This window comes from Myotis brandtii, unplaced genomic scaffold (genome assembly GCF_000412655.1).
Source record: "Myotis brandtii unplaced genomic scaffold, ASM41265v1 scaffold154, whole genome shotgun sequence".
Taxonomy (NCBI): domain Eukaryota; kingdom Metazoa; phylum Chordata; class Mammalia; order Chiroptera; family Vespertilionidae; genus Myotis; species Myotis brandtii.
Genome location: NW_005355584.1, coordinates 5,687,187 through 5,698,412, shown reverse-complemented (window position 1 = coordinate 5,698,412; position 11,226 = coordinate 5,687,187). Strand labels below are relative to the sequence as shown.

The 11,226-nt window shown below is 44.3% G+C and overlaps 2 protein-coding genes across 2 annotated transcripts in view; one reads left to right on the top strand and one right to left on the bottom strand.

The window, feature by feature from the left end:
* Positions 1-4,705: 4,705 nt before the first annotated feature.
* TIMM21 (translocase of inner mitochondrial membrane 21 homolog (yeast)) lies at positions 4,706-9,296 on the bottom strand. Its single transcript, XM_005861567.2, has 6 exons — positions 8,539-9,296; positions 7,214-7,276; positions 7,019-7,116; positions 5,415-5,488; positions 5,221-5,326; positions 4,706-5,123 (listed from the first exon to the last, which is right to left on the bottom strand). The coding sequence occupies exons 1-6, from the start codon at positions 8,831-8,833 to the stop codon at positions 5,028-5,030; spliced, it is 732 nt and encodes a 243-aa protein (XP_005861629.1). The 5' UTR covers positions 8,834-9,296; the 3' UTR covers positions 4,706-5,027.
* A 411-nt stretch (positions 9,297-9,707) lies between these two features.
* The window catches only part of FBXO15 (F-box protein 15), a 44,975-nt gene continuing 43,456 nt past the window's right edge, over positions 9,708-11,226 (top strand). Inside the window, exon 1 of the mRNA XM_005861568.2 lies at positions 9,708-9,867. Within this exon, the coding sequence (XP_005861630.1) occupies positions 9,761-9,867 (107 nt within the window). The 5' untranslated portion in view covers positions 9,708-9,760. The remainder of the gene's footprint in view (positions 9,868-11,226) is intronic.

Here is an 11,226-nt window from a genome sequence, read left to right as displayed (position 1 = left end):
GTCCCTGACCAGGCTTCTAGAGAAAATGGATTTTGTTTTTACCTTTTCTAAAATTGAAAATACCTTTCAAAAGCTTATAAAAAGTTAAGTTTCTTGTTTAAAACATGATGGTGCTTAGTAAGTCACTTTAGGTTTACTGATGACATCTCACCAGCCCTACCTTTTCCTGTGCAGAGGTCTACTCTGACCCTCACCCTCCATTCCTATATAATAAAAGGGTAATATGCAAATAGACCGAATGGCAGAACTGAACAACTAATCAAAGCATAATATGCTAATAATATGCTAAGGCTGCTCAACCGCTTGCTATGATGTGTACTGACTACTAGGGGGCAGGTGCAGAACATGGCAGGCCTCAGTAGCAGGCAGCAGAGCGCAGAACATGGTGGGCGTGGGCCGCTGCAGGATGGTTGAACAGGTGGGTAGGGGGGACGCCAGACCAAGGTGGGGCGCTGGTGGCTGTCATTGGGGCCAGCCTCTGGTGGTTATTGAGAATTCTTTGCTCCCACATGCCACGGTCCCACCCGGTGCTCACACCTGCTGCCGGCACCAGCCCCGATTGCCCCTCAGGGCTTTTCCACTTCCCCCTGCACCTGAGGGGTGATCAGGGCAGCAGCCCCCACTTGTACCCACTGCTGGCGCCAGCCCCAATCGCTCCATACTGTCAGCAGGTGCAAGCAGGGCTGGTGCCATTGGCGTGTGGGAGTGGTGGCGGCGGGAGCAGGGCTGCCAGCAGACAGAGGACCAGGGGCCAGTGGGAGGGGCCGGGCTGGGGCATGGAGCATGGGTCAGGCGGCTAGGGACCCTACTCATGCACGAATTTTGTGCACTGGGCCTCTAATATTGTATTAATTATCCCACTAATTAGTCTATATTTGAGGATAAGGAGGGATTCTTTCTCCATTTTGTGGCCTCACTGGCTAGCACAGACTGTTACAGAACTGTAGGCTGCAATATATAAATATTTGTTGAACACAGGGAGGCTATGTAAATAACTTAGTTTTAATTGCACTTACCAGGGATCTTGTAATTTAAAGGATAACATATAATGTGGATACTAAAGAAACAGATATATTTAATAAAAGCTATCCTAAAGAAACAATTGTCTTAAAAGAATTCCTCTATAGAGCAATTAATTACCCATTTAGGAAATTCCATGAATCTGACATTCATTACAGTGGGTGTCAGTGGCCCCCTAGTGGCCCCGAGGGACTAAAGCATTAGTTTTAGGTTAGAAACATGGAAACTCTCTGAAGATGGCTCCTCTGCCTGAGAGCCTGAGAACCACCCTCAGTTGAGCAGAGTGAAGGGTTTGGAGACGGGACAGAAAAATGGCAAAAGACACTTGTTTCAGGCAGTGAAAACCAAGACCCCCAAACCTTCGGTGCTGCGAAAACAGAATCTAGAACTTGCTCTTTTGACTTATTACTCTGCAGTTTTGGGGGCCATTTCTGAACTATGGACTCATTTTATTGCTTTAAGCAGCTTGTGAGTCTGGATCTGGGAGTGTGGTTTGCGCCCCCAGATTCGAGTAAAGACAACGTGCTCTTCTCTCTCAGCGCCCTGGTGAGGGTACCCGAAACGGTAATTGAGATAAACAGAATAGTTAAGAAATATTTTTAAAAAAATAAAAGTTAGCCCTAACCGGTTTGGCTCAGTGGATAGAGCGTCGGCCTGCAGACTGAAGGGTCCCAGGTTCGATTCTGGTCAAGGGCATGTACCTTGGTTGTGGGCACATCCCCAGTGGGGGGTGTGCAGGAGGCAGCTGATCGATGTTTCTCTCTCATCCATGTTTCTAACTCTCTATCCCTCCCCCTTCCTCTCTGTAAAAAATCAATAAAATATAAAAAAAATAAAACAAAATAAAAGTTAATACTATGATAAACAAAATACTAACATTTTAGGTAAAGATAGGATCACTAGTACTGATTTTTCTTTTCACCTCAGTCTCCAGTGCGGCTTGGCAAAGCAGTTTTCTCTTCTCCTCAAATGAGTTTTGTTAGGAAAGCAGTGTGTTAGAGCCCACCCAGCCTAGGTAGCTGAAATCCCTGGGTTTCAAGCCAGATACCGTGACTTTACCAGGTGCCAACACTTGGCCAAGTTCACCACGTACCTCATGTGACTCCTTATAGTGGAGACTCATCCCTGGCTGGGTCTGACCCAGGAAGGCGGAGATTCAAAGTGTGAGAGGGACTTGCCCACCCATTGTTGTTGGCTTTGAAGGTGGAGGAAGGGACCAAGAACCCAGGAATGGCAGTGGCCCCTAGAAGCTGAGAACGGCCCCACATGACAAACAGCAAGAAAACAGGGCCCTTGGTCCTACAACTGCAAAGAACTGAATTTGCCTACAACCCAATTGACCAAGAAAACAGATCCTCCCTGAGAGCCTGGAGAAAGGACCAGAGCCCTGCTGACTCTGGATTTTAACCAAATGAGACCCATGTTGGACCAATGACCCACGGAATTGAGCAATAATACATTTGGGTTTTAAGCCATTAAGTGTGTGGCCATTTGTTATGGAAGCCATAGAAAATGAATAGTTTCCAGATGGCAGAAGCTGGGGAGGTGCTTGGAACCATACCTGTGGCTTGCCAACATCTTCAGGTGCTAGTAGTTAATAAATACGATAATGACAATAAATTGGTGGAGAGAGGGCATATGCATGGGCACCAATGTTGTCTGCCACAAAATGGAAACACAAATGCACACATGTGCACATGTAAAATGAGAGAGGCCTGACCACAGCAGATATATTCTTCATTTTGGAGACCAACTAAGTATGATTTCAAAATTCATCAGTGGATCACAATGAATGAATTTACTATCCAAACCCCAGGACATGTCATGAGGGCTGTTTCAGTAGCAGATGGAAAATGGGTTGTTTTATGGACAGTCCTACATTTTTGCTGACCGGATCAACTTTCAAATAGTCACCCATGAAGAACATATGTAGTGATGCTAAATAATTTCATGTTGATTTCATTCTTTCTGTCTTGAGCAGGGGAGTTAGATCTATTGTCTTGCCAATGATTTCTTTCTTTTTTTTTTTAAAAATATGGAACACTTCATGAATTTGTGTGTCATCCTTGCACAGGGGCCATGCTAATCTTCTCTGTATCGTTCCAATTTTAGTGTATGTGCTGCCGAAGCGAGCACGCCAATGATTTCTTTATTAAGGAGGGATAGAGCCCACAACCAGACTTAATTTTGACAAAAGGGATCCCTGATTGCGGATGAAGTAACAAAAGCCTTGGAGGAAAATGACCAAATCACTTTCTATTATGACATAAGGAGATACTGCATATAGTCAATTTTAGAAAAGATTTCAAAGATGGGAGTAAGCCTGTGGACAGATGCCAGAATCAGAACCGGAGCTGATTAAAACAGCTCTTTTAAGATCAGAAATTTTAACATGATGTATTAAATTATATCAGAGGGAAAGAAAACAGAGCTATCTAAAAAAATTGCATTATTACATTTTCTCATGGTTATACAGAACCTGAGTACAGATATTTTTTCTTTTGAAAAAATAGTTTTGATTATAAAAGTAACTTAATGATAAACTCGTATCTTAAAGGGGCATGGTATACCACAAAATGGGAGATACATAAAGATGAATACAGAAAAAAAATCTGTCCTAAACCATAAAAATAGGGTTAGAAGGTAGGCTAAATGTCAGGCAGTTGAGGCCAGGTTTCTGGGAAGCTATGGTTTGAGCAGGTCCTATGAAAAGGTGGAGGACAGCAAGCAGACCTCTGTCTGTTAAATGTTGCCATGTCAGTCAGGGATAAGGGTACTGAAATGGGACATTCAAAGCCCAAGTTAGGAGTTCACCCAGCCACTTCAAATGTGTTACATCAGGGAGAGAAGGTGTCTGCTGTGATACTTACTTTGTAAATGTTTGAGATTTTTCATAATTAAAATTAGAAAGTATTTAAAACAAGCAGTTAAACTGAACTATGAGCTAACCTAAGCAGGGAGATGGTCTAAATACTGGCGATTGATTGCCTGGGGGCCCATATATCCCAAATATCCTACAAGTTCAAGTACCTATCAGACATTTCTGCAGATAGTTCTGAGGTTGAAGGAAAAAGCATTTTATGGGGATGTCCCAAAACTGAAGCTTCCATAGATAAGGACACTTTTAGATGTGTCCCGGCACATAGAGAACTTTATACACATATGTGATTATGCTCTTGTAAGTTAAGGTCACTGTTTTCCAAATGCCCTGTAACTGCTTCAGATAAAACAGGTGTCGATATACAAATAGGCTTCCACACAGACTTAAATGACTCTCACTTCCCTGCTCCTTCCAGCAGTGATGTCTCAGTGCAGGTTCCAAAGGGCTGGGGCACTTCACGGGGACTTTCTACAGTCCAGGCATTTGCACCTACCACCTTTCAGTCATCCTCACAGGCCAGCCAGTGAGGCTGAAGGAGGCTAAGGTGCCTTCACAGGCCCACACACCTGGTGAGAACCTGGGCAAGTCCACTCGACTTTAGAGCAGTCACTTTCCCACTGTGGGCAATGGCCCCGATTCACGGAGGGGACATAGGAGATATACTAGATCACCACAACTCATACAATGTGCACAACCTTTCTATGACCACTTTGAAGAGAATGTACTTATCATTTGGTTCCTACAGTTTTCAAAATTTTTCAGATGTTTATCTCATCAGATACCAAAGTATATGGAAAGTAGCTAGTTATGACATGTTAATTTTATTCCACAGATTTTATATAGCTATATAACATAAAAAAGCACAAAATAATGAACTCTATTTTCTTATTTACACGATGCCCAGGATCACCTAAAATATGCACTATTTCAAGATTTTTTACTCTACAGGAAAATCTGATTCAGTTAGTCTAAATGCAACAACTACCCAGTTCCATTCACTTTGATGAACTGTACTCTTTGCCAACCTATTCAAAACTGACTTTGGGAGAGCCATGCAGATCAGAGCTGAAAGTCAGCACCATGCAACACCCATGAGGAAATGGCCTGGGTGCTGAGCCTTTCAATCTCAGGATCGGTTATCTTCAATAACAATAGTTCTTCTAGGATAAGTTTCAAGGTCTACAAATATATATCGGAATTCATATTCACCACTTTCTGGATTCTGAAAAAAAAAAAAAAAAGATTTCGAGGTGGGATTTTTTCTTCCAGTGCATTCTACAACAGCGCACTTAGACCATGTCTCCCCACCCCCTCCTCACCTCCTTCACCTCCGCATGCACTGTCCCCTGCTTCCCAGGCTCGGAACCCTGGATGTAGAACTTCACACGCACGTGTTTCAGCCCATCCTTTACATATTCAATAAAACTGTCAAGAAAAGGAAAGAACAAAGACCTAAATCCCTTTCATTTAAAAACAATCCCCGAGCCTTCCAAATGCAAGCCAGGTGCAGTACCTGACGTGCTGCCTTCGACCACGTCTTGTCATCTCCCCATATCCTTTAACAGGCTCACCAAAGACACTTAATACCTGCAGAATAAAGACAGCGTTTTATTTAGTGGTTTCTTAGGGAAATATTTTCTGAAAAACCAAGTGATTTATTTTAGGAAAAAAAAATCAGTAAGCCTAGGACCTTTTCAAAATGACAACTCCAATAATGAAAAAAGAAAAGTTATGCAAAAATCACCCCATAACTAACTTAAATATTTCCTGTGCAGAGACTGATCCAGGTAACTTTATGGTGCTGCTTGCAGTTTTAGAACTGCATTGGTGAAGTGAAGCTATTCCCACTCTTCACAAAAAGAAGCACAACCAGTGCTCATATATTTAAATGCCTGAACATTTGTAGTGAAATTCATCTAATGGGGTCTAATACTAAAAGCTATGAGACAAAATGTTTTTTAAGTCATTAAGCCCAGTGGGAAAAAAACCTCATGTATTTAAATATTTAATAAACATTAAACATTTAATAACGACCTATTTAAAACAAACCAGATCTATAGGTGTGAATCAATTATTCCTAATGGCAATGAAATGGAAGTATAATTTTTATTGAATTTAAATGCACTTTGGAACCTTAAAAAAATGGTATCAAACTAAAACAAATGTTGCCTCAAGTCTATAAAATTTGTCTTATTTTGTGTTGGGCATCTTCAGCATCACATTTTTCATGCAAAAGTAAAAAGAAATAAAGTGTAAGATGAGAAATAAATTTAAGAACTGTGGAGCTGAGATGAATGGCACAACTGTTCAAACAACTTAATACTAGTAGACCCATCAGTACCAAACATGAAAGTTTTCTAGTTTTCAACAAGGCACAGTGCCTGGCAAAGAACAGGACCTTTATAAATGCTGACAACATCGAATGTTGAAATTTAATTATTTGTAGAGCTCTTGTAGGCAGCAAATTAAATTATGACTTTTATACTATCCTACTCTGTTTATTCTCTGTATTTTGTTTTGTTCGAAAGGCTGAAGATCTAGGAAAGGCTAAGTTTGTGAATGACATCTCTTTAGAGATGCATCCTAACATTTAATTATGCTACTCCTATTTATTTTCATCTCTCTGTCAGTTTCCCCTTCTGCAAATGGGATAATAGCAGAACTCGACACAATGGTTTATGTGAGGTTTAATAAGGACAATGCACTGAAATGCTAAGCATGGTCCTTGGCTCATAATATGCTCTCAATAAGAATTACTATTGTGATCATGGAGTCATGAATCAAGTTTTAAAAAAAAGACTGGAGACATCACATAATAACAGTCTTATAAAAAAGAATGATGTGAGAGACACTTAAGAACTGTGTAGCTGTTTTAGACTCTGGTATATTCTAAGCATTTGATAACTAGTGAAATGACTTTGTCTTATATAATTAGGATGAAAACACTGTCCATGGATGTTTGGGTGCATGTATAGAATACTAGTAAAGAGCTAAAAGCATAAACAACTCAGACATTATTATTATGTAAATTTCACTAGTCTTAGAACCAGAATGCGAGTTCTGCCCACTCTCTCTCCCTATTATCAGAGTTTGTGTAACTCTACCTTGAGGACTCACCTCGGGATGTGCTCTGCACTTTTCTAAGGCTTTCCCATATATCTTATTAGGACTGGATGAAGAAAAAAGTTCTTTGAAAATCACATAAAACAGGCCACCTGAAAGTCACAGAAAAATAAGATCAAGCAAAGCCAGGGCGATACAATTAGTAAGTGAAACAGATATTTGGGGTTTTATACTTGCTGTGTTTTCAACCTGTAATGCTGATTCCAATAATCACCACTATTAAATAGGTAAAATCTCTTCCAGCTTCTTTAACTGTCAAGAGAAAAAAGCACTGAGTCACATGTGTGCCAGACACAAGCAGGAACCTTCAGTATTTCTAGGTGAGGTGTGGACTCAGGATCTAACGAATGGGTCTGTGCTCTGCAGCAGCTGTTCTCAAATGTCCCTGTGAATCAGAACCAATCAAAAAACATGTAAACCAAATCACATCTGAGAGGGGGATGGTAGAGATAGTGCTATTCTTAGAGACTGAAATGTACAAGGGTGCTGGTCCCCATCATATTCCCATGTCATTCACCAGTCTTCCTCTTGCAGAATCCACAGATACTAGAGGATGACCATGGTCCAGTTATCCACAGATGACAACTTACGGGAGTACATCAGTACTACCTCATGGTGTAGGCCAGTGGTGTGGAGAATGCATTATTTTCCACCTCTATTGACAAGGAGCAACAAACAGTAACGGTGGATATGTATAGTCTTGCCCGGGATTTGTTAAGTTTCCCACCATGTGATAATATAGTTTATGTAACCTGGACATTCTGGGCCTGGGATGTGTAATACAGCAGCAACATGCCACACAGGGCTATTTAATTTAAAAATTAACCTAACTTTAACTTAAAATTAAATAAAAATTGAGTTCCTCACACTAGCAACATCTCAAGTGCTCAACAGCCACAGGTGGCTAGTGGCCACCATACGGGGACAGCCCACATACAGAACATTTCCATCACTGAACAAGTTTTAATTGAATAACCATGCTCCGGACTGAGCATAGACAAAATGGAAGCTCATGAAATCCTTGTGAATGGTTGTCCTAAAGAGCACTGGCCTGGCTATTAGAAAACCGAGATTAGGGAAATCTGCGGTTAATATTCAGTTGTGTGAAACTGGGGAAGTGTGCCTCCTACATTACAATACTAATGTTGGAAAGACTGAATGTCAGAGTCAAATGGATGAAATAACATCTGGACAATCTACTTGTCTACTTTAAAGTACTAAACAATGGTTAAGTTTTAAATTGCACTCTCCACACTAAACTAATAAAAGTTGAGAAAATTTTTCTAGACATAATTCAACAAAGTTATATCAAAATCAACTTTCAAATTTGAGTTCAAATCTATGGAGATCATTATAGGCGTATACTCTCTGATGCTAAACTATGCTTAGCGGTTCTACCTTTTAATTTGTGTGAGTTGTCTTTCCAGCTTTTGCATTGAACTTCTACAAAAGGGTATGGGCAACTGTTGTCATGTTTGTTGCAAGTCTAGTCCTCACTGGAGATTTCCCTTTACCTTTCTGTGCTGTTGAGATGGCGGTTTCCCCTCTCTGACTGTGCACAGATACTTGCTTGCTGCTGTCCTCCTTTGCTCTCTGGGAGCCCTGTCCCTGCGTCCAGATGGTCCTCGGGGTGACTCCAAGGATACAACCAGGTCGCACCGTTTTCTGCTCGTGCAGCCCCCATCTCAAACCGGGCTCAGTCTTCAAGCAAGCTTTGTTAAGTACCAAGTGTGGCAAATACAAGCGCTTCCCCGAGGACCTGTGCAGCTTCTCCGTATACTGTACAGCTCGTAGAAAAAAACAAATCATGTTCACAGAAACCCGCTCCGTTTAGGGAAGATGACAACTTCCACTAGCAAAGCTTCACTGGCCCCTCCACGCCCAGCCCGATGCGTGCTCAAGTGCACACATTCACGCCGGTAAGGCTGCACTGCGTGCTCGACAAAAACGTTAGCTCCAGCAGCGTTCAGACGAAAGGTCTCCCGGAAGAAGTTGCTGTCCACCTTCCCTTCTCTTTGGTCCTCTTTTTACTTGGATAAATGTGCTTGCCTTACCTTCCAGGTTGACATTCACACTCTGCCCGCCATGCCTTTGCAAAGTATCCTGGGGAACCACTAGGAATCCTGGGGATAGTAGTTTGAGAACTTCACTCCTCACTGAGTTGCTGCAGCGGGGAAGACACAAGGACTACATCTCCCACAGTTCAAGGTGGCCAGAAGCAGCGGTCCTCTCGCCGTCTCCCAGGCGACCTTGCGCGGATGGCCTACGCCTGCGCTGCACTCAATTGGTTTTGGCAGTTAGAGCAAAGTAGTTCTAGAACCCACGAAAGTCAAATTAGCGTTTGCAAACTGTGTGTTCCTCGACTCTCTATAGAGAACTGCGTAAACTAAAAAGTTTTCGGGTCTGACGGTGGCTTTGCCCTCCCTTATGGGCAAATTATGTAGCCTCTGAATTTCAGTTTCTCCCCCCGCCTCCCTCCCCCGCCCCAAATGAGACAGAAGTAGCGCGAACTACCCTAGAGCAAACAAGTGGGGAGGAACGAGGCCGCCACAATTGCAACACGGGTGCTAAAAACTCCGCGCTCTCAGAAGTTTCTAGAATCCTCTGGGAGCGGGTGGAAAGACGCTTCTGCGCGCGCGCCTCGGGAGCGCGCCAGAGTCGGGTGGGCGTGGCTGAGCGCGAGCGGCGCTGTACCTTCGCGACTTCGCGCCGCCCACGCTTTACCACCGGGTCGCCATGGCGACCGGACGCGCCCGGCTCCTGCAGCAGCACTGGCTGGGAGTCCAGGCGCTGCGCCTGCCTCTTGGCGGCCTCCGCGCCATCCCAGGGAGCAGCGGGTTCAGGTGATGGTCCCCTCCCTTCCTGCCGCCCCTTCCCGGGTCTGTTCATTGGTCCCTCTCTGGCGCGTCGCTGGCGGCTCCTGTTAGGGAAAGGTCTGGAAGAACGGCGGGAGGAAGTGTCTTCAACTTGGAAGCGTGGGGTCACCTCCAGTCGTGGTATAAGTAGGGGAGCCCCGGGAAACCTTCCTTCCCTTTCCGTTAAGTCAGTTAGTGGGCACTGCGAGCGTAGTAAGCCCCTCAACCCCTGGGCGGCGCCTCGCGCATGAGCTACACCTGCCCGGACAGGTGCACGTCACGGGTGCCCACCTGCAGGTCCTGAAACGGCACCGCTCCGCAACGCGCCCCCAGAGTTCTTCCTTATTCGGAGACCGGGAGTCACCTTTCGTCTTTTCATGACTTTATAACTTAGGGAAGTAGGAACGTTATGATTTTTCGTACTGACCACGGTTCCTGGGTACTCGAGGACGCAGGACCCCTAAGCAGATCCCTCCGGCAGGCAGGTTGGTCTCGGAGCGCGCCCTCCGGTGCAGCACTTTCTTGCACTTCCAACACTTTCTGCTCGTCCGACTCTGGGCCAAGTCCGAGTCACTAAGCAGGGATGCCTTCTAGAGGTCACCCCGCAGGGTTCAGCTCCTAACCCTATCCTGCCGGTTTTCCTGCTAGGGCCTGTGGTGGTCTCCTTCTGGCGACTAGAGACTCGTCCCCTCCATTTGTCTTGGGGAACCCTGGAACTGAAGCGGGGTCCTATTCCACACTGAGAAAAGGCAACTTTGAGGAGTGAGAGCGGGGAGGGGCAGGGGGCAAGAGGCTGCAGCTGCTTTACAGGTCTTAACGCCTAGGGGTAATGGCTCTTTTCCCAGTGCGAATGAGCCAGCCAGTATGTCAGAAGTATCAATGTGCTATCATGGTACTTTATTAACTCCCTTTTATTTCATCCTGAGCATTCCTAGCTCTGTACCCATCATCCCAGTTAGTTTACCAGGTGTAGGGATAATGCTAAGGACAGTTTGCATTCTTGAGAATTACCTTTTTGCTTTTAAGTCTTCTTGATTTATAGATATAAAAAGTTGTGCATGTTATGGCTTCTAATACACCAGATGTCTACCCTTAAGCATTAAAAACGGGTTGTTACTTGCCGGTTTCACTACTTGTCAGTTTTGTTTTCCCGATTCTCCAGGACTATGTCCCATGTCTACCATAGGGTTCCCAGGGATCGGGCATAAACCGGCAGTTGGACATCCCTCTCACAATCCTGGACTGCTGGCTCCTAATTGCTTACCAGCCTGCTGGCCTGATCACCCCTAACTGCCCCCCGCTGCCAGTCAGGTTGCCCCCAACTGCCCCCTCCCTGCTGGCCTGATC